This window comes from Pempheris klunzingeri, chromosome 4, assembly GCF_042242105.1.
Source record: "Pempheris klunzingeri isolate RE-2024b chromosome 4, fPemKlu1.hap1, whole genome shotgun sequence".
Lineage (NCBI taxonomy): Eukaryota > Metazoa > Chordata > Actinopteri > Acropomatiformes > Pempheridae > Pempheris > Pempheris klunzingeri.
The window spans coordinates 905,307-928,038 of NC_092015.1; the positions used below are offsets into that span (position 1 = coordinate 905,307).

At 47.7% G+C, this 22,732-nt stretch overlaps 1 protein-coding gene across 1 annotated transcript; it reads left to right on the plus strand.

Moving 5' to 3' along the window:
* The first annotated feature begins 1,827 nt into the window (after positions 1–1,827).
* On the plus strand, positions 1,828–20,967 carry LOC139200067 (exocyst complex component 3-like protein 4). Its single transcript, XM_070829297.1, has 8 exons — positions 1,828–2,316; positions 4,604–4,842; positions 18,021–18,298; positions 18,444–18,710; positions 19,121–19,239; positions 19,883–19,997; positions 20,121–20,182; positions 20,832–20,967. The coding sequence occupies exons 1-8, from the start codon at positions 1,847–1,849 to the stop codon at positions 20,965–20,967; spliced, it is 1,686 nt and encodes a 561-aa protein (XP_070685398.1). The 5' UTR covers positions 1,828–1,846.
* Positions 20,968–22,732: the final 1,765 nt, after the last annotated feature.

The following is a 22,732-nucleotide window of genomic DNA, read 5'->3' on the forward strand; positions in this document are numbered from 1 at the left end:
GGCTGCAGCCAGTTTAAAGTGTTTCTAACCCTGAGTCCTCTCTGTCCACATCCTGGTGTCTGAAGGACTGGTAGGTACTAAAAGTGTTGGAACTGGTCCAGTAGATCACCTCAGCCAGCAGACACCAAACTCCATTCACAAAAATAGCAATTCTACTAATGGTTTGCTGCTGCCTCGATAGGGTCGTTTGTTTGTGTTATTGTGTGACTTTGGTGTTTTAAATGGTGAGTTCAGGCCCAGTGTAATATTTGTGCAACACACAATTAGACAAACTAACCAATCAAGGCAGCAGCAGAGCAGCAGCTCCTGAGTCCTGTTCTCTAAAATCCCTGTTTTAGTGAATGTAGTCTGGTGTGTGTGCTGTTTGTGGTTAAACCAAAAGGATCTTCCAGGTCTCTCTCTGTAGGGATCCTTTCCATGATGCTGTCACACACTTAGAAGAACACTCTGAGGGTGTGGACAGAGAGGGACCAGGGTTTGAAAATAAATACTACTCTTTTAGCTGGAGCATCTGCACTGTTGCCATGGTAACCTGCAGGACAAAGTGCAGATTTTAGTAAAGTCTGAGTCTAAGTCTACTTTTAGGTTCGAGGCTAAACTAAAAGCTGCTGCTGTTAACGTCCATAAAAATGTTCCAGAGGAGGTTCAAAGGATCGTTGTGGAGTTTTCCAGGCGGTGATTTATGAGGTTTCAAGGGTCCTTGAAAGTGCCGCCGGTGTCCTTGAGTGAAAGCTTGAAGCAGCAGAGCTATTGTTGAGGTGAACAGCCAATCAGGACCCAAAGTCACGGACTGAATCACTTAGCTGGTTAAACTTTACCTGCCGGGCAGTCAGAGGAGGGCAAAGTCAAACATTTACAAGACAAAAGAATCTGGAAGGAAAACACTTGGATATTTAGTTTGAGGTTATAAAGTCATAAATTCACAAGAACAACGTATTTAATAATAACAGATTTAAGAGAGAACAAACGTTTATCTTCTCAGAGATTAAAGCTAATCAAAGATTTAAACTATAATCTGAGGTCGTCCAGATTTCTAATTTATTCTAATTTATCATCTCTGAGAACATTTCAGCTTCTTTTGGACTTTAATCTCAGACAATATTTATTTTCTATTAAATGTGTTTTTCTCATAAATTTGAAAATAGATTTAAATTTATTCTCATCCGTGTTTTTTCTCCTAAAGTTCAGTCTTTTGTTTTGTAGATTGACGGTTTTATAATCTCACAAAACTTTTTTTTGCTCTTTAAATTTGTGCGTAAGTTTCGTACGACATGTTTTCTCGTAAATGTTTGACTATAACCTCCTCCCGTGTCCTCGTCCTAAACAGTCTGGAGGAGGAGGATGTGTTGCCGTGGCGACCGTGCGTCACCACAGCGTGTTTTACCTGACAGGTGGTCATAAAGTGTAACGACTGTCTCGGTCTTATCAGCAGTCATTAAAACTATCAGACCCCGAACACAGCAGGTGTGTTCAGGGTCAGCTGTGTGTCACCGTAAAAACCACAATTCTCCTGAGACCTGAGTACTAATACTGCTAAAGCTACTACTTCCTGTTTGGTGCCGTGGTCGCCACGGTAACGACTCACTTTACCTGATAAAGGTAAAAATGTCACCAAATCATATGAACACGTTTTATTATTGAGTCACAGGAGCTTTTATTTTGTAGCTCAGTACCTCAGACAGGAAGTGGGGTAAAAGGAAGTGATGTAAAGGAAGGAAGTGTAACTATAAAAGAACATGTGGATCTCTGATTAGTACGGTCACCTCTCTGATTGATTGATTGATTGATTGACTGATTGATTTCTGCCCCCCCCAGGCCCCTCCCCCCTCGCCCCCCCTCCCCCATCATGCCCATCCTCAAAAACCTCCCAGTGCGCCTGAAAGGCGGCGGTCCGACCTTAGAGAACGCTTTGATCCTGCGCAGGATGAGCCTCAACATCACCCCCCAGCATCACCACCACAACCCCTTCGACCACGACGACGACAGCATCCACGGCAACGGTGGCCATGGCGACCACTGGTCACCCGGCAACTCGCTCCTCGACGGCGGCGCGCCGAGGGACCGCAACCCGTTCGAGGACGAGGAGGACGAGAACGAGGCCAACGAGGGGAAAAAGGGAGGCGGAGGCTCGGGGAAAACGTCGTTCAGGCTGAAGTCGCCGCTGAAGACGCTGGGGAGGCTGGGAAAGAACCTGAGGCTGTCGGCCAGGAGCAAAGGGAGCGAGACGCCGTCGCCTCAGGGGTCGCTGCAGGGAACGCCATCGCCAGCAGAGAAGAAGAAGAGAGGGAGGAGGAGCTCTGAGGGAAGTCTGCTCAGGTAACAGCTGCTGGGGAGAGGGATGATGGGAGTTTAAAGAGGGATGATGGGAGTTTAAAGAGGGATGGTGGGAGTTTAAAGAGGGATGATGGGAGTTTAAAGAGGGATGGTGGGAGTTTGAAGAGGGATGATGGGAGTTTGAAGAGGTGAAGAGGGATGATGGGAGTTTGAGGAGGGATGGTGGGAGTTTGAAGAGGTGAAGAGGGATGATGGGAGTTTGAAGAGGTGAAGAGGGATGATGGGAGTTTGAGGAGGGATGGTGGGAGTTTGAGGAGGGATGATGGGAGTTTGAAGAGGTGAAGAGGGATGATGGGAGTTTGAAGAGGTGAAGAGGGATGATGGGAGTTTGAGGAGGGATGGTGGGAGTTTGAAGAGGTGAAGAGGGATGATGGGAGTTTGAAGAGATGAAGAGGGATGATGGGAGTTTGAGGAGGGATGGTGGGAGTTTGAAGAGGTGAAGAGGGATGATGGGAGTTTGAAGAGGTGAAGAGGGATGATGGGAGTTTGAGGAGGGATGGTGGGAGTTTGAGGAGGGATGATGGGAGTTTGAAGAGGTGAAGAGGGATGATGGGAGTTTGAAGAGGTGAAGAGGGATGATGGGAGTTTGAGGAGGGATGATGGGAGTTTAAAGAGGGATGATGGGAGTTTGAAGAGGTGAAGAGGGATGATGGGAGTTTAAAGAGGGATGATGGGAGTTTGAAGAGGGATGATGGGAGTTTAAAGAGGGATGATGGGAGTTTAAAGAGGGATGATGGGAGTTTGAAGAGGTGAAGAGGGATGATGGGAGTTTGAAGAGGTGAAGAGGGATGATGGGAGTTTGAGGAGGGATGATGGGAGTTTAAAGAGGGATGATGGGAGTTTAAAGAGGGATGATGGGAGTTTAAAGAGGGATGATGGGAGTTTGAAGAGGTGAAGAGGGATGATGGGAGTTTGAAGAGGTGAAGAGGGATGATGGGAGTTTGAGGAGGGATGATGGGAGTTTAAAGAGGGATGGTGGGAGTTTAAAGAGGGATGATGGGAGTTTAAAGAGGTGAAGAGGGATGATGGGAGTTTGAAGAGGTGAAGAGGGATGATGGGAGTTTGAGGAGGGATGGTGGGAGTTTGAGGAGGGATGATGGGAGTTTGAAGAGGTGAAGAGGGATGATGGGAGTTTGAAGAGGTGAAGAGGGATGATGGGAGTTTGAAGAGGGATGATGGGAGTTTGAAGAGGGATGATGGGAGTTTGAGGAGGGATGATGGGAGTTTGAAGAGGGATGATGGGAGTTTGAGGAGGGATGATGGGAGTTTGAGGAGGGATGGTGGGAGTTTGAAGAGGGGTGGTGGGAGTTTGAGGAGGGATGGTGGGAGTTTGAAGAGGTGAAGAGGGATGATGGGAGTTTGAAGAGGTATGGTGGGAGTTTGAAGAGGTGAAGAGGGATGATGGGAGTTTGAAGAGGGATGATGGGAGTTTGAGGAGGGATGATGGGAGTTTGAAGAGGGATGATGGGAGTTTGAGGAGGGATGGTAGGAGTTTGAAGAGGGATGGTGGGAGTTTGAGGAGGGATGGTGGGGGTTTGAAGAGGGATGATGGGAGTTTGAGGAGGGATGGTGGGAGTTTGAAGAGGGATGATGGGAGTTTGAGGAGGGATGGTGGGAGTTTGAGGAGGGATGGTGGGAGTTTGAAGAGGGATGATGGGTTTGAGGAGGGATGGTGGAGTTTGAAGTGGGATGGTGGGAGTTTGAGGAGGGATGATGGGAGTTTGAAGTGGGATGGTGGGAGTTTGAGGTGGGATGGTGGGGGTTTGAAGGGATGATGGGAGTTTGAGGAGGGATGGTGGGGAGTTTGAAGAGGGATGATGGGGAGTTTGAGGAGGGATGATGGGAGTTTGAAGAGGGATGGTGGGAGTTTGAGGAGGGATGGTGGGAGTTTGAGGTGGGATGGTGGGAGTTTGAAGTGGTGAAGAGGGATGGTGGGAGTTTGAGGAGGTGAAGAGGGATGGTGGGAGTTTGAGGAGGGATGGTGGGAGTTTGAGGAGGGATGATGGGAGTTTGAGGAGGGATGGTGGGAGTTTGAGGAGGGATGGTAGGAGTTTGAGGAGGGATGATGGGAGTTTGAGGAGGGATGGTGGGAGTTTGAAGAGGTGAAGAGGGATGGTGGGAGTTTGAGGAGGGATGGTGGGAGTTTGAGGAGGGATGATGGGAGTTTGAGGAGGGATGGTGGGAGTTTGAAGAGGTGAAGAGGGATGGTGGGAGTTTGAGGAGGTGAAGAGGGATGGTGGGAGTTTGTTCACATATTTCTTCCTTCCAGGTTTGCGGGGAAATATCGCGACACGCTCGGCTCCCGTAAGGAGTCGCTCACCAACGGCGAGCTGAACTGTTCGGAGAGCGAGTGCGACTCCACCAGCCGCCGCCTGTCCTTCATGAAGATGGTGGGCCTGGGGAAGCTGAAGAGGGAGTCCATGGCCGACCACTCGTCCCAGGGCCCCGAGGAGCAGCCGGTGCAGGAGGAGGCGGTGGAGGAGGTCAAACCCAGAGAGCCGCTGTCAGGTAAGAAAAGGACTCTTTGATCGTACCACCTCCGAGAGGCGTGTGTTCAAAGGCTGTTAACACGAATTCAAGAGCAGAATGAAATCATACAATCACAGTTACAGTTACTGTAAAATTAGTTTCTGGTTAACAGAATGGATCTTACTGCACCTGATCACAGTAGGTCCACTAGAAGAGCTTGTTTGATCCACTGACAGGCTCAGAGTGTTATTCTAAGTGTGTGACAGCATCATGAAAGGATCCCTACAGAGAGAGACCTGGAAGATCCTTTTGGTTTAACCACAAACAGCACACACACCAGACTCCATTCACTAAAACAGGGATTTTAGAGAACAGGACACAGGAGCTGCTGCTCTGCTGCTGCCTCCATCAGTTAGTGTGTTTGTGTTATTATGTGTTACACAACATTATATTGGATCTGATCGAACTCTTTAAAACACCAATTACACAAACAAACTAATTGATCAAGGCAGCAGTTGACCAACAACTCCTGTATGAAATGACTGCTTTTGTGAATGGAGTCTGGTGTATCTGACGATAGCGATATAACAGCTGTTTGTTTTTGATGTTATTTTTAATCTTAACATGAAGTGCAGTCAGGATCAGACAACGAGCTCAAAGTGTTGTTTAATGTGAAGGTGTGACAGACACTCACTCGCCCTCCACATGATCTGTAACCCCCCCCCCCCCCCCCCCTCTCTCTCTGGTTAAATTGTCGTCCGGTTGTTTTCATACCAGCCTGACTGATCTTATCATCGTCTGCGGGTTATTTTAGACCTTGAGAGAGGGTGGGGGGGAGAGAGGTATGTACAGACAGGTTAGTGAAGGTGACCTCGGGTCCAGCTGAGATGCTGGAATGTGTGTGTGATATTATAAGTATTGGGCCGGTCCTGGAAATTTTCTAAGGACGTCTATTGTTTATCGCACCCTGTTTACTCTGCTGTTTTGTAATGAATGATTCAAGTGTGTGTGTGTGTGTGTGTGTGTGTGTGTGTGTGTGTGTGTGTGTGTGTGTGTGTGTGTTCTCAGTTCCTCCACACCCTTGTTTACATGTTAAAAGAGTCACTCTGCTGTGTAACTCCCACTGTGACGGACGGTTAATGAGTGGAAACATCTTATTAGTCATTTAAGATGAGGAGTCGCTCACACTGCTCATACATGACAACATATGGAGAAACATTTTAACACTGCATCATGATGGCGCGTCCTCATAAGGATTTCGAGGCTGCGTATATGAAGCCGCTGCAGGAATGTACAGGAAACAGCTCTAATTAAAGGGAGCTCGCCCCTCGGTCCGAACATGTTCGTCTGTTATCACTGTAATCATTCACACTGGAATCCACTCAGCTTCATTATGACGGCACATTTTGTTAAAGATGGGACGGGGACACTGAGTTTAAGGTCCTCACAAGTGGAGTAATTCACCGAGTCCCCAGAAGGCACCAGAGGCCTGAACGCAGTGTTGATGTACAATAACAGGACCAGCTGTTTGGGAAAGAAAGCTCTGGATGTTCAGGCGAGAGCTTGTTTTCAGGTGCTGCTAAACCACCATATCAGTAGATCAGGTGTGTGTGTGTGTGTGTGTGTGTGTGTGTAAATGACATATAACAGTGATGAAGGTACAAACAGCTGTGACTCCTGTTTAGCAATGACACACACACACACACACACACACACCGGTAGTGTTGGATCACTGGCAGATGATCTTTGTTTGATGGTTTTCATCTGTTGACCTTCAGGATGATGTTTTTTTGACATTTTCTTAAATGTCCCTCGTATCAACACTTCTGTCGGGACCATTTGTACGTTTCTGTAACTGCGTTAAGAAAAAAGTGAAAATAACCGCCCACTAGTAATTAATATTCATGAGCAGCGTTCTCTGATTGGTTAGGTAACTCTGGTTACCTTCATCAGAGGTGAGAGCTCTGAGGAGGCCGTGCTGGACCAGACACAAAGTGACGTCGGCACTTTTTTCCCCTAGTGAACTGCTAACATGTTGATTGTACGCTAACTAGCAGAAACCACCGTCGTGTTTAATTTACGCTAGCTAGCAGCAGAAGTGACCTCACAATATAATTTATAACCAACAGAAAACACAATCTGAGTGTATTTTCATGATATGGAACCGTTTAGAACTAAACTGGTCTCAGGCGTGTTGTGTCACGTCCTTCCTGTGGTGAGTTCAGGTGCATCGGTGTGTCTGTCCTACGTTTGACTCCTGCTGGTTGTTGTCTTCACGCATCCTGGCTTCTTATGAGGGCCTGAGCCGATGCAGACGAGGTATGCAGCAGAGCATCAAACGGCATCGTCGCAACCATCTCCACGCTGCGTCCTGCACAGATGAAGATAAATCTCACACATCATAGAAGAGAATAGAAGAATCGCCGTTATTGTCACTGCGGTACAATGAAATTAGGGTCATTATGATCATGACTGAGGAAAATCAGGACGCCATCATTAAACAAATATACATGCAGGTGTTTATTTTACAAAAAAATGTAATTGAATATAAAAACTAAAGATTTCAGACAACCTTATATCAAACGGCTGAAAAACTGTGTTCAAATGATGTTTAATGTCTATAACATACACACAGTGCACATTTTTTCAAAAGTCCTCAATTAACATCAAAATTGTATCACTTGTTCTGTAACTAGCACAAGACAGTCAGAGCTGAAAAACATCGTTGAGATTCTTTTTAATAAATTTAACTCAGATAGTTTGAGTATTAGAGCCACAGTGAGGGGGACAAAAAGTCATAATATTGTGTAAATATAAAAGAATAAAACCAGCAACTCGTGTTCTGTGAGGTCACATCACTGTTTCTGTGAATGTAGTCAGCTGGACAGACAGACAGACAGACAGGAAGCAGGTAACCACCTGGATAAAAGATGTCCAGAAATAGTTGTTATATCCGTTTCTTCACAGGCACCAGACTCCATTGACAAAAACAGTAATTTTCCCTCCATAGAACACAAACTGGTCAAGGCAGCAGTAGACCAGCAAGTCCTGTTTGTATCATTGTGTGACTTTAGTGTTTTAAAGGGTTAGTTCAGATCCACCACGATATGTGTAGAACATACGATAACACAAACAAACAGACCAGCAGTTCCTGTGTTCTGTTCTCTAAAATCCCTGTTTTAGTGAATGTAGTCTGGTGTGTGTGCTGTTTGTGGTTAAACCAAAAGGATCTTCCAGGTCTCTCTCTGTAGGGATCCTTTCCATGATGCTGTCACACACTTAGAATAACACTCTGAGGTGATCCACTGGACCAGTTCCAACACTGTTAGTTAGACACCTGAATATGTGCAAATAGAGTCCAGGTTTAGAAATACTGGAGTTACCCTCTAAGAGTCTTTCAAGTAGACTTCCTGTTTCATATCTGTTTCTACCTGAAACCTGCAGCAACCTGCAGAGCTGCTGCTGACCTCTGTGGTAATATGACCGTGGATAAATGAAACACACACACACACATTCCCCAGCACAGTGTGTGTGTGTGTGTGTGTGTGTGTGTGTGTGTGTTTAAAGAACATGAAGCCCGTGTGTCATCGCCCCGTCCTTCTCTTCATAACCTCAAACATAAACTCCACTTGGAGACGATGTCAAGGTCAGAGTGAGTTCAGTCCATCTGACGAGCTGCTGGGTGGAGATTCATAACTTTGGATTTGCTTCTATGCAGACGATGAAGTCATGTTCACATGGCATCGTAGTTTAGGCCTCCATACTGCAGCTTTTACATCAAACAAAGACAACGGATGCACGTCATTCGCCGCTGGTGCCTCCAGTGTTTTCACTGTAAACACGACAGGCAGAGAGTAAAGCTGTGAGGTCGTCTGCTCGACCAGCTCCAACACCGAAACATGTGAAAACAGAGCGTCCTTTTTAAAACGTTACCCTTTAAAAGAGAAAATGAATTTATAATGTTTGGCAGAAATATTATGGAGAAGAAGTGCAGGACTTTATCCTGGACTCTCACCTACACTGTTTGTGTGATTATGGGGTTGGTTTAGCGTTAGAAGAGTTCATGTTTGAACGGCCTGAAGCATAAACACGATGCCTACATTCCTATTCATGCATATTCACAGTGGATCTGTTGTCATACTAGAATGTATTCAAATAAGCACTAGAGATACGGCCCCGGTTTAGATAAACCGGAAGTGTGTGTGTGTGTGTTTGAAACAGCTGACATGCTTTGCGGTTTAGGCGACCCACGAAGAGAAGAAGAGATATTATGAAATCAGATGTTTGTCTGAGCCTTTGTTTAGAGAAAACTATCTGACCTCAGTGTCTCTGGTAGTTCATGGTTATCACCAGCTGAGAGAGGAAAACACTTTCTGTATCGACTCATCTCTGTCTGAGTGACTGGTAGGTAGTAAAAGTGTTGGAACTGGTCCAGTAGATCACCTCAGCCAGCAGACACCAAACGGGCTGCAATGGCTGCAACGTGATCCTTTGGGACAACTGCACCTGATCACAGTAGGTCCACTAAAAGAGCTTGTTTGATCCACTGACAGGCTCAGAGTGTTATTCTAAGTGTGTGACAGCATCATGGAAAGGATCCCTACAGAGAGAGACCTGGAAGATCCTTTTGGTTTAACCACAAACAGCACACACACCAGACTACATTCACTAAAACAGGGGTTTAACCTTGCAGCACAGAGGAGTTGTGGTAGACCTGCAGCCACCAAAGACCACTGATGCTTTGTTTTTTTGTGTTGTTGTGTCCAACACAAAACTTGTGTTTTGTTTTAGTGAATGTAGTCTGGTGTGTGTGCAGAGAGCGATAGAACGGCTGTTTGTGATCCTCCAGGTCTCTCTCTGTAGGGATCCTTTCCATGATGCTGTCATGCTTTTTGTCAAACTGATTCATCGCTGATTCATCTGTACAAGCAGAGGATGAAAAATGCAAATCGAGACTTCCAGAAATCCAAGATGACGTCTTCAGATGTTAAAAAACCCCAAATCTCCAGTGTGCAGTGATCACCAGAGCTCCCCTCTTCTCTCTGGAAGATTTCCCTCTCACGACAGAAGATCTAATAAGTCCAGGATTGTCCAGTTTACTCCCTGCAGGCACAGCTGGATCAAATATGTGTCCTCTGACATTTCAGTCTTCTTTCCTCCTTCAACCTTTTCCCTCTTCATCTGGTCACACACACATCCATGGACTCTTCAGCATGTTAACACACAACAGTGATTATAGACGAGTTTACTTCTTTCATCTGCACTTTAACAGACAGACATACTGAGTGGAAGCAAAGGGTGGATCTGAATACTACAGTACTGCTGCTTGTGTTATATTATATTATATTATATTCTGTTATATTTGTTGGTGTTATGTTAGCACACAGCTTACAGTTGATGGGTTCATTCTTTTTTTTTTATGACTTAAGTTTTTATTATGTTTTTACATTTACAATACAAGAACCCAACAGAACACAACAAATACATCTGGACAAAACAGGGAACCCAAGGCTGAAGTAGGAACTTCAGCATAAAGGTCTGTCCAGTGTCCACTGTACACACATATATATACATATACACATCACAGGTACAGATGAATAGAATACAAGTTGACAATAGAAAGTGGGGGGGTAACAGGCCCCGTGTAATGAGTGAAATTGCAGAAACTTTGCCCATTTATCATCATATCGACCTCAGTCATCACACTGGATGATATTTTCTCACATGCCGCCACCCTTCCCAGTCCTGAGACCCCCTCCTGAAATAATGGGCCCACAGCGTCTTTCCACTTTCTCATTATTATCTGTTTGCCAATCATGATGCTCGTCTGGGCCCAGTTAGCCAGAGGTTTTACCATGTGGTCGATGGCTTTAGGGTTCCCTAGTATGTCTATCCCCGCTATCTCTGAAATATGATGATATAATAAAGCCTGTACTTTAGTGCGTGCACTAGATCCTCTGTCACCCTGTTACATCTCCAGTGTTCTGGGGCGTCTTTGAGCTCTAATCTAAATAGCCTGCTCGCGTTTTGAACTGTATCAGTCTTATTCTGATGTCTCTGGAGACATATTTAGTACTACCAGTACTGCACCGTGATGTGTAACATCATTCAGATGGATTAATAACAGAGTTCTGTGGTGATGCCAGCTGTGCTGCAGAGGACACAATCTGAACTCTTCTGAAACATTAGCTCCAACAAAAAGGATGAGAAACACTGGACTGAGGTATGAGTGAGGAGTGTGTCCATGTTTGGGGGAGTTATTCCCCCCTGGACGTGTTGCTGTGTTTCTGTGTTTCCACTTAAAGTGTCAGACAGACTCTGACAGGAAGTCCTCCAGCAGCAGATAGCTGGTCGGCAGCCGCAGAGGGACGAGCTGATCGCCGGCCGGTCCTGACGGGCCTGAACAAGAGCCTCTTATCAACGACTGCGGTTACACAACTGCGGAGCAGGAAAAACCCTTCAGCTGTCCTCGCTGTGAGCAGAGTTAAACTCAGTTCAGGGAGGGACGGCGGCAGAGCCGAGGCCAAGCGTGGCTCAGAGAAGCGCTCAGCCTGCCTCCAGGGAGATTTCTGCTGCATTAGTTTCTTTTTAGACACCAGTATCAGATGTTGATGCTTGTATGAGGAGTTTTGAGAACAAAGACATTTTTGAGGCATTAAAGCAAAGGACACAAACTATAATGTTGCCAACGTCAGAGAAAGAGCTGAGCAGCAGAATATGTTTGCACAAAGTCCTTATTAATGAACCTGGTGGCTCTTAGCCAACGGCAGGCAGCATCACCTCAGGCTCAGAGTGTTATTCTAAGTGTGTGACAGCATCGCTCTCTGCACACACACCAGACTACATTCACTAAAACAGGGGTTTTACACTGTAGTTGTTGATCAACTGCTGTTTTGACAGGTTAGTTTGTTTGTGTCATTGTGTGAATTTGGTGTTTTAATGGGTAAGTTTGGATCCAAAGTAATATTTGAGTAACACAGAGTGGCACAAACTAACTGTTTGAGGCAGCTGTAGACCAGTAACTCCTTTGAGCTAAAATCCCTGTTTTAGTGAATGTAGTCTGGTGTGTGTGCTGTTTGTGGTTAAACCAAAAGGATCTTCCAGGTCTCTCTCTGTAGGGATCCTTTCCATGATGCTGTCACACACTTAGAAGAACACTCTGAGCCTGTCAGTGGATCAAACAAGCTCTTTTAGTGGACCTACTGTGATCAGGTGCAGTTGTCCCAAAGGATCACGTTGCAGCCATTGCAGCCCGTTTGGTGTCTGCTGGCTGAGGTGATCTACTGGACCAGTTCCAACACTTTTACTACCTACCAGTCACTCAGACACCAGGTGTGAGGGGACAGAGGACCAAAGAGCTCAGTCAGACCTGCAGCAGAAACATGTCTCATCACTGAGGATCAGCTCTCCTCACAGCAAACCGACGGACGGCCAGAGACGAGAAAAATGTGAAAGCAGAGTTCAGATTACAGCCTGCACACACTCACACAGTACCGCTACTGTTCACACACACACACACACACACACACACACACACACACACACACACACAGGCTGGGTACGTATATTAAAGGTGCTTCAACAGGAACCACGTGGATCAAACCTAAACTCCTCACTGATTCACTGATGCTCATATCAAAGTGTCCTCCAGGTGAATCTGAGCAGGTAAAGTCTGACTCAGCAGCAGCTTCACTTTCAGTCACAGAGTTCACCAGACAGCAGAGAGTGTGTGTGTGTGTGTGTGTGTGTGTGTGTGTACTTTGTTTCATTGCCTGTGGAAGGTTCAACCTCTTGTGCCATCTTTTGTGTGCTAGTGTTAGCTACATGCATGCTAATGTTAGCTACATGCATGCTAATGCTAGCTGTGGCTGCTGTGGGGGATTGTCAGGCTATAAACAGGGTTCCCAGCTTTGGTGTCTGACCAGGAGTTTGTCAGGTCACTAACAAAGGAAGGAGTTTAGCCTCCTGAAAAACAGACTTTCTCCTTAGCATAGCAGCTAACTATTAGCATACTGACAGCTACTGTTATGTAAATGACAGCTAACCGTGACCGCACACACTAATGTTAGCATCCTCACAGTTAACTGTTAGCTCACTGACAGCTAACTGTTAGCTCCCTGGCAGCTAACTGTTAGCTAACTGTTAGCTCACTGACAGCTAACTGTTAGCTCACTGACAGCTAACTGTTAGCTCACTGACAGCTAACTGTTAGCTCCCTGGCAGCTAACTGTTAGCTAACTGTTAGCTCACTGACAGCTAACTGTTGGCTCACTGACAGCTAACTGTTAGCTCCCTGACAGCTAACTGTTAGCTCCCTGGCAGCTAACTGTTAGCTAACTGTTAGCTCACTGTCAGGTCAGGTCAGTCGACAACATGTTGGTGGTATGTTAGGCACCGACTGTAAAGATGGCCGACACGTCTCCTCTTCCTCCATCTTATACCGGTGACGTCATTGGCAGTCTGAGCAGCAGCGGTCGGGGGTGCGGTATCAAGGGCCCGTTTTGGCTTCACTTTGAGGAGCCGTCATGTCGGCCATTTTAGCGTTTGGTGAGGAAGAGGGTGGAGGTGGGCGGGGCCTCCTCCATCCAGCTGGAACAGATTTCCTCCTTCGGCTGAAGCTGAACAATGAGAGCTGTGTTTCTGAGCGGAGGAGTGTGAGAGTGAGAGTGTGTGTGTGTGTGTGTGTGAGTGTGTGTGTGTGTGTGTGTGTGAGTGTGAGAGTGTGTGTTTCATGTCATGTATAGTGTCTACATATGTGTGTGTGTGTTGTCATAGCTGTATTTACAAGCTCTGGTGTCGTCTGGTTGAAGGTGCTGATATATCACCTTACTGTGTGTGTGTGTGTGTGTGTCTGTGTGTGTGTGTGTGTGTGTGTGTGTGTGTGTGTGTGTGTGTCCTCTCCCCAGTGGTCTTATTAAAACCACCTCTGCAGTCTGGACCCACGTGTGATCGCAGGTCTGTGGGCCGCACCGCCTCGTCCTGGTGGAGCCCTTATTTCAGGAAAAATGTGTCCGGTCGTCAACGGCTACAGACGAATAAAGTTTAGCTCTGTTTGAATCGTTCCCTGAATCTCTCACATGATGTTCGTCAGGTCAAAGATGATTAAAGTCTCAGTTTGTGGTGAAGACGGTAAAGAACCCTTCAGTCTGGTGTCAGAGCTGCTAGCTAGCGAGCTAACTCTGCTACGTCCCTGTGCTAACGTCCCTGATGTTCTCTGGACGCCTCGACAGCTAACCGATCGATTCATTGCACAATTCAAACTTTATTAATCTCCCGCCGTTGACGACCAGATTTATTTCTCAGTCTGTTCTGGTGAAACGTCGTCGCTCTCAGCCTCCAATCCGAAGTCCGCATCGAGCCGAGTTCGGTCCAAATGTGTTCTTGCTCTGCCCATTTTACCCAGAATGCATCAGGACTTGTGACAGACTACGTATCCCAGAATGCTTTGGTACCAACCAGCGGCACAAAGCATAGAACGGTTTCAAACATTCCAATTGTTCCGTTACAGGATGTAGTTTTAAGACTTTTATGCTAGTTTATAGTTTTTAAATTTCAAATCTGTGGTCGGTTTGACGACATGCAGCCTGCTGAACATTTAAAAACAGTTTTAAATGTTAGTGTGGTTTTTAAAGCAGAAACAAACGAGGCAGAGTTGTGTTGAATATCATATTTTGTTTTATTGTAAATGTACATTTTAATGGCGATAACCGAGTCTGGACGTCCAAGTACGTTGGCAGGAAGGGGCGGGACTTCATCTCTCTATTATAGCCGTGGTCCTGACATCACTTCCTGTCCAGCCCCCGGTACACTTACGGTTTGGTTTGAACGAGTGTCAGGTGGAGATGATGACCACTTCCTGTCAGGTTACAGGAAGCGACAGCAGCTTTAACAACAGAGTGGATTCACGTGTGCCTGAACACGGTGACCTCTGACCTCAGGGACCAAACTTTACTCAACCGAACGAACCAAACAAGAAACATAAAAGACAAAATGTTCCTCTCACATTGTTCTGGTTATAGAGATGATCTTCCTCTGGGCTGTGTGTGTGTGTGTGTGTGTCTTCCTCTGTCGGCTCTGAGGTGAACGAACGAGGCAACATCTGGAGGCTTCACATCCTCACACACACACACACACACACACACACACTCAGCATTAACTGCCATGTGTGTGCCCCACAGAAGGCTTTTATTTTGAAAGAGTAGCCGTGGAGAAGCAGTCCCCTCAGTTGAAGCAGGAGGTGGCATCACTTCCTCTGTGTGTGTGTGTGTGTGTGTGTGTGTGTGTGTGTGTGTGTGTGTGTGTGTGTGTGTGTGTGTGTGTGGCTGCTGCAGCGTTATGATGCATCATGTTTCCTCTGACATGTTCAATCATTACAGCCATGTTGTTCCTTCAAATTCACATTTCCAGACTCGTTGAAGCATGAAGTCACGTTAAGTCCCTCAGTGGGACACTTCCAGAGGACGTCATCGTCCCTGACGTCCCTCCAGAAACCAGCTCAGAAAACAGAGGCTGCAGAACCTCATAGAGAATCTGTCTGTTTCCTTCAGTCTGTCAGTGATCCAGTGACGGTCGTCTGTGTGTCCATGAGTCCACTGCAGACAGGAGCTGCTGATGTATAATTCAGCAGACTTGTTATGTTCTTGTTAGCAAGTTTCCATCGATCAGATTAGGAGCAATATTTGTGACTTCCTCCATTTTTCATTATAAAAAAAAAAAAGTCAGATTTCAATTTGAGATGATTTCGTGCAGCGGTCGGACATCTCTCTGGTCTCTGGTCTCTGGTCTCTGTCTCTGGTCTCTGGTCTCTGTCTCTGGTCTCTGGTCTCTGGTCTCTGGTCTCTGTCTCTGGTCTCTGGTCTCTGGTCTCTGTCTCTGGTCTCTGGTCTCTGGTCTCTGGTCTCTGTCTCTGGTCTCTGGTCTCTGTCTCTGGTCTCTGGTCTCTGGTCTCTGTCTCTGGTCTCTGGTCTCTGGTCTCTGGTCTCTGTCTCTGGTCTCTGGTCTCTGGTCTCTGTCTCTGGTCTCTGGTCTCTGGTCTCTGTCTCTGGTCTCTGGTCTCTGTCTCTGGTCTCTGGTCTCTGTCTCTGGTCTCTGGTCTCTGGTCTCTGTCTCTGGTCTCTGGTCTCTGTCTCTGGTCTCTGTCTCTGGTCTCTGTCTCTGGTCTCTGTCTCTGTCTCTGTCTCTGTCCTCTGGTCTCTGGTCTCTGGTCTCTGTCTCTGGTCTCTGGTCTCTGTCTCTGGTCTCTGGTCTCTGGTCTCTGTCTCTGGTCTCTGGTCTCTGTCTCTGGTCTCTGTCTCTGGTCTCTGGTCTCTGTCTCTGGTCTCTGGTCTCTGGTCTCTGTCTCTGGTCTCTGGTCTCTGGTCTCTGGTCTCTGGTCTCTGTCTCTGTCTCTGGTCTCTGTCTCTGGTCTCTGGTCTCTGTCTCTGTCTCTGTCCTCTGGTCTCTGGTCTCTGGTCTCTGTCTCTGGTCTCTGGTCTCTGTCTCTGGTCTCTGGTCTCTGGTCTCTGTCTCTGGTCTCTGGTCTCTGTCTCTGGTCTCTGTCTCTGGTCTCTGGTCTCTGTCTCTGGTCTCTGGTCTCTGGTCTCTGGTCTCTGTCTCTGGTCTCTGGTCTCTGGTCTCTGTCTCTGTCTCTGGTCTCTGTCTCTGGTCTCTGGTCTCTGGTCTCTGTCTCTGGTCTCTGGTCTCTGTCTCTGGTCTCTGTCTCTGGTCTCTGTCTCTGGTCTCTGGTCTCTGTCTCTGGTCTCTGGTCTCTGGTCTCTGTCTCTGTCTCTGTCTCTGTCCTCTGGTCTCTGGTCTCTGTCTCTGGTCTCTGGTCTCTGTCTCTGGTCTCTGGTCTCTGGTCTCTGGTCTCTGGTCTCTGTCTCTGTCCTCTGGTCTCTGGTCTCTGGTCTCTGGTCTCTGTCTCTGGTCTCTGGTCTCTGGTCTCTCAGGGCGGCGTCTGTCAGTCTGGATGATGTCATTGCAGTGGGAGGTGCTGCTGTGACATCATCTGCTGACATCACGGCGCTGACAGTCAGGGAGGATCCTCCCTGAGGGGCCTCGGCTGACCTCGGACCAGCCCTGCAGTCTCTGGAGGCTCAGCGTCCCGGAGCGCTTTGGCTGCGATGATACAGAACATCCCAGGAATTAAAGACGTTGGTGTGACAAGCTTCTCCAGAGGACGTCAGAGCGATGACGTCAGAGCGATGACGTCAGAACGATGATGTCAGAGCGATGACGTCAGAGCGATGACGTCAGAGCGATGACGTCCAGCCAAAGGAAACCTTCAATAAACCTCAGCTCAGAAACCAGAGAAAACCGAGGCTTTTGATGAACAGCTGTTAATGCTAATCAGTCAGAATGAAGAGGCTTCATTGTGAATTTGACCTTCAAAGGGTAACTCTGGTGTTTCTTCTTCTTCTGTTCACATCCTGGTGTCTGAATGACTGGTGGGTACTAAGAGTGTTGGAACTGGTCCAGTAGATCACCTCAGCCAGCAGCACCAAGTGTGTGACAGCATCACGGAAAGGATCCCTACAGAGAGAGACCTGGAAGATCCTTTTGGTTTAACCTCAAACAGCACACACACCAGACTACATTCACTAAAACAGGAATTTTAGAGAACAGGACACCATCAGGTAGTTAGTGTATATTGTGTTGCATCTGAACTAATCCTTTCTAAACACACAAAAACACAAACAAACTAACTAAATCTTCTGTGATGTTCAACAAGGTAAATTTATTGTTTTTGTTGATGGAGTCTGGTGGCTGTTAATACAAAAAACAAATATGTTTCAGCCACCAGACTCCATTGCCAAAATTAGTAATTTTACACAAAAGTTGTCGGTGTGCTGCTGCCTTGATTGGTTAATGTTTTTATTGTTGTGGATTACACAGATATTATGTTGGACCTGAACTTTTTTAACTCCAAACTAACATAATAACGCAAACAAACAAACGTATTATCGCAGCAGTAGATCAGCAACTACTGTCTAAAATCCCTGTTTTAGTGAATGTAGTCTGGTGTGTGTGCTGTTTGTGGTTAAACCAAAAGGATCTTCCAGGTCTCTCTCTGTAGGGATCCTTTCCATGATGCTGTCACACACTTAGAATAACACTCTGTCAGTGGATCAAAAAAGCACAAGCAGGATCTTTTTTCTCCATCACGTTGGCGGTAATCGGCCTTCGTAGCTTGCTGACTGCTGACAGTCTGGCCTGTGTCGTCTCCCCGTCTCCTCCAGTCCTGGAGATCCTGCAGCTGGTGAAGAAGCGGGACCTCCTCCTGGCCGACAGTCACATCCTGGAGCTGGAGCAGGAGTGCAACGAGTCCACCGCCGCAGACCGGGGCGCCGCGCCGCAGCCGGAAGACGCCACCAGCCCCGGCCTCAAGGACGGCGGGCGGAGGAAGGCCAAGGACGTGGAGCTGCTGTACGAGGAGCTGCAGAAGGAGCTGTGGGCCGTGGTCAGGGAGTCTCTGAGGTGTCCGACGGCCGGGCCCAACCTGGGCCTGGTGGTCCAGGTGAGGACTGCTGCTGCCATGGTAACAGCCATGGTCACAGCAGGGATGGAGCGCTGCAGTATTTTACTGCTCTGTGTTCCACTATGACCTGTAAAACGGCCGTGGGACAGTAAAGGTGGGTCCTCACCTGTCTGTCTCCGTGCAGGTGCTGCAGCAGGAGGAGCAGGCCGACAGGGACTGGACCCTCAGCGAGGCCGCGGCCCCCGGGGGCCCGAGGCCTCGCCGCCTGAAGCAGCGGTGGCAGGAGGCGGTGGAGGAGGCCGCCGACGGCTCGCTGCCACAGAGAGCCGAGTTCACGGCCGGAGAGCTGGACAGGTACCTGGACCGGCTCCGAGCCCGGGTGGTGGAGGACCTGGGGGCCGCCAAGAGGAACGTGGTGTCTATTTACCCTGAAGAGTACCAGCCCTTCCAGGTGAGATAACACCTGGACAGACAGACAGACAGACAGGAAGCAGATAACCACCTGGGGAAAAGACGTCCACAAACAGTTGTTATATCCGTTTCATCACAGGCACCAGGCTCCATTAACAAAACCAGTAATTTTCCCTTTATAGAACAGAGGAGTTTTAAAGGTTTAGTTCAGATCCACCACAATAAGTGTTTAACACATGATAACACAAACTAACAGCAGCAGAGCAGCAGCTCCTGTGTCCTGTTCTCTAAAATCCCTGTTTTAGTGAATGTAGTCTGGTGTGTGTGCTGTTTGTGGTTAAACCAAAAGGATCTTCCAGGTCTCTCTCTGTAGGGATCCTTTCCATGATGCTGTCACACACTTACAATCTACTACTATCACCCTTTAACCTTTCACCTCTCACCTGTCAGGTGTACGTGCAGAGCTACCACCAGGCGGTTGCTCGGCGACTGGAGGCCATCACTGACAACCAGCTGGAGATCACTGACATCTACTCCCTGCTGGACTGGCTGCACAACATATACAACAGGTACACACACACACAAATAGACCAAATATTTCCAGGAACTGTGGATTTAGATCTACTGCTCTGGACTGGAAATTCAAAACTAACTGAGTGGATGTTTACTTTATGTAATAGTGTTCCTTTTTTTAAATTAAGTCTTTTTTGTCTCACCTGAGGGAGACCTGTAAGAATTATGTTTGACCAGAAACTGCCATTAAATCGCTGTCTTCAAAGCCACCAGACTCCATTGACAAAAACAGTGATTTTATCTTGCACAACACCGGTGTAGCGTAGTCTCCTGCTGCCTCAGTCGCTCAGTGTACTGGTGTTAATGTGTGTTATATAAATATTGTGTTGGATCCAAACTAAACCTTTAAAGACCCCAAAGTCCCACAATAACACAAACACACTGACTGATGGAGGCAGCAGCAGAGCAGCAGCTCCTGTGTCCTGGGAGCTAAAATCACTGTTTTTGTCAATGGAGTCTGGTGTGTGAGACTAATACCAGTGTTTTTAGACTCCTACTCCTACTTAAAGCTTTTAGGAAAATAAATACACCTTTAATTACCCTTTAATACTAGTAATTAGTTATTGTGTGAATGAAGCGGGACGATGATTGTGGCAGCCAGTGACGGTTTGTTGTGTGTGTGTGTGTGTGTTGTTTCAGAGACGTCCTGGGGACCGTGTGCATCACCAGTCCCTTCAGCCGATCTCAGCTGAGTCCCCTCCTTCCCTCAGAGACTGTGGACAGACTGGAGCTGGACTGTCTCAACTCGGTCCGGGTGAGTGTCCCGATAAGATGAATAAAGGAGAGAAGAGGAAGGAGGACGAACACTTTAGTCACCATCAGTTTAAGTGGACGCTGTATTGAGAACACTTTGAGACGATACGTCCACCCTGTCCAGGCTGTCCAGGCTGTCCAGTCTGTCCAGTCTGTCCAGTCTGTCCAGGCTGTCCAGGCTGTCCAGTCTGTCCAGTCTGTCCAGGCTGTCCAGGCTGTCCAGTCTGTCCAGGCTGTCCAGGCTGTCCAGTCTGTCCAGTCTGTCCAGTCTGTCCAGGCTGTCCAGGCTGTCCAGGCTGTCCAGGCTGTCCAGTCTGTCCAGGCTGTCCAGGCTGTCCAGGCTGTCCAGTCTGTCCAGTCTGTCCAGGCTGTCCACCCTGTCCAGGCTGTCCAGGCTGTCCAGTCTGTCCAGGCTGTCCACCCTGTCCAGGCTGTCCAGGCTGTCCAGTCTGTCCAGGCTGTCCAGGCTGTCCAGGCTGTCCAGTCTGTCCAGTCTGTCCAGGCTGTCCAGGCTGTCCAGTCTGTCCAGGCTGTCCAGGCTGTCCAGTCTGTCCAGTCTGTCCAGTCTGTCCAGGCTGTCCACCCTGTCCAGGCTGTCCAGGCTGTCCAGGCTGTCCAGTCTGTCCAGGCTGTCCAGGCTGTCCAGTCTGTCCAGTCTGTCCAGTCTGTCCAGGCTGTCCAGTCTGTCCAGTCTGTCCAGGCTGTCCAGTCTGTCCAGGCTGTCCAGGCTGTCCAGTCTGTCCAGTCTGTCCAGGCTGTCCACCCTGTCCAGGCTGTCCAGGCTGTCCAGTCTGTCCAGTCTGTCCAGGCTGTCCAGTCTGTCCAGTCTGTCCAGTCTGTCCAGGCTGTCCAGTCTGTCCAGTCTGTCCAGTCTGTCCACCCTGTCCAGTCTGTCCAGGCTGTCCAGGCTGGTCACCTTCAGAGTCGCTTTAGGGGAAAACAAAATGGAGGCAAAGTGTTTCTGTGATTGAAGACAAAGATTTACAAGAAAACCCTGAGATTAAAGTTGAAGAGTTGTTGTGAGGTTGGAGCAGCTCCATCACACACCGTGCTGTTTTCTTTGTGTTTATCTTGAAATGAGTTTAGTTTTAGACGTCTGTCACGTAGCACACTGGAGTTAGCTCAATGCTACATGCTACACCCTCGCTGCGTGTTTCTGATTGGCCGATTGATCGATGAGTGATCGATGAGTGATCGATGATCCGCTGGCGTCCTGTTGCTTGTGCGTGAACCTGAGGTGCGTTAGTTTTGACGGCCGGCTCCTCCCTGCAGGCCAAAGTGACCACGGAGCTCAGCCAGGTCCTGGACGAGGAGGAGAAGAGGTGGATGGAGTCGCTGCACATCGAGGAGTACCAGATCACTCTGGCCAAGACCGTCATACAGGTGCACCCCCCCACACACACACACACACGCCTCCGTTACCATGGTTACTGCAGACCAAACGCAGCTCTGATCAGTGTTTCCTGTCTGTTTTAAATAAAGGTTATTGAATCAGTGAAGTGTTACATAAAGGTGGATTCCGCTGTGTTTTGTACACTGATTGTTTTCTGAGTCTTTCCTTCAACTGCAGCCAAAGTCAACACAGAGCACTTCCTGATCTTTCTCTCACACACACACACACACACACACACACACACACACACACTCTAACACCGCTCTTCTCCATTGAAGCAGCTGCCCTCTAGTGGCCAAATGAAGTGCACCAAGACGAACACACAGGGACAGTCTGAGATGGACAGAGTGTCCTTGAACGCACCGGCAGCGAGAGCAGCCGATATTTAAAAAAAAAAAATCCATATTATGTCGACTCTGATGGATTTTAGATTTGATTCACATGATCCCTGTTGAAATAAACACGTAGTGTGTAGCTCAGATGTTACACATTCAGACTGACACAGTGCTTCCCTTCATGTGAAATATTAGTTTCAGTCAACACTGGCCTTTACTTGACAAGTGGTGGTGTATTTACTTTTCTAAAAGCTTAGTAAGGTACCGGCATTACAAATACACTGTGACATGTGGCATCAGTCTGCTCAGTAAATATTCTTCTAAATGCTTGATTGTGCCCTTTAAAATAACATAGAATTACTTGTATTTAATAAGCTAAATCTCACCTCTGTTAAAGTCTCCGGTGTTTCTGGAAGATCCTTTTGGTTTAACCACAAACAGCCGTTATATCGCTCTCTGCACACACACCAGACTACATTCACTAAAACAGGGATTTTAGCTCACAGGACACAGGAGCTGCTGCTCTGCTGCTGCCTCTATTAATTACTTTGTTTGTGTTATTGTGTGTTGTGTTGGATCCAAACAGACCCTTTAAAACACCAAAGTCACATAAAAACACAGACAAACTAACCGGTTGAGGAAGCAGGAGACCAGCAGCTCCTGTGTTCTGAAACAGTAAAAACACTGTTTTTGTGAATGGAGTCTGGTGTGTTGAAGAGAACAGCATAACAGCTATTTCTGGTGATCTACTGGACCAGTTCCAACACTTTTACTACCTACCAGTCATTAAGACACCAGGATGAGGGCAGAGAGGACCAGGGGGAGAAACACCAGTGTTACCCTGGACGCCAGCTCATACTTGAAGGCCGTGTTTGTTGTTTCAGCGGCTGCAGGTCGACCTGGAGCGCTCGGCCTCTATTAACAGGAGTCTGGGCTCCAGAGTGGCTCAGTGCAGCCTCAACGGCCTCGCCGACTTCCTGTACAGGTACACGCACGTTTGGTTCAGCC

Bases quoted from the DNA above. Each gene is read 5' to 3' on its own strand.
- LOC139200067 (XM_070829297.1), top strand. From the start codon at position 1,847: ATGCCCATCCTCAAAAACCTCCCAGTGCGCCTGAAAGGCGGCGGTCCG. The intron at 18,299-18,443 runs GTGAGGACTGCT...GTCTCCGTGCAG, and splicing joins ACCTGGGCCTGGTGGTCCAG to GTGCTGCAGCAGGAGGAGCA. The intron at 19,240-19,882 runs GTACACACACAC...GTGTTGTTTCAG, and splicing joins CTGCACAACATATACAACAG to AGACGTCCTGGGGACCGTGT.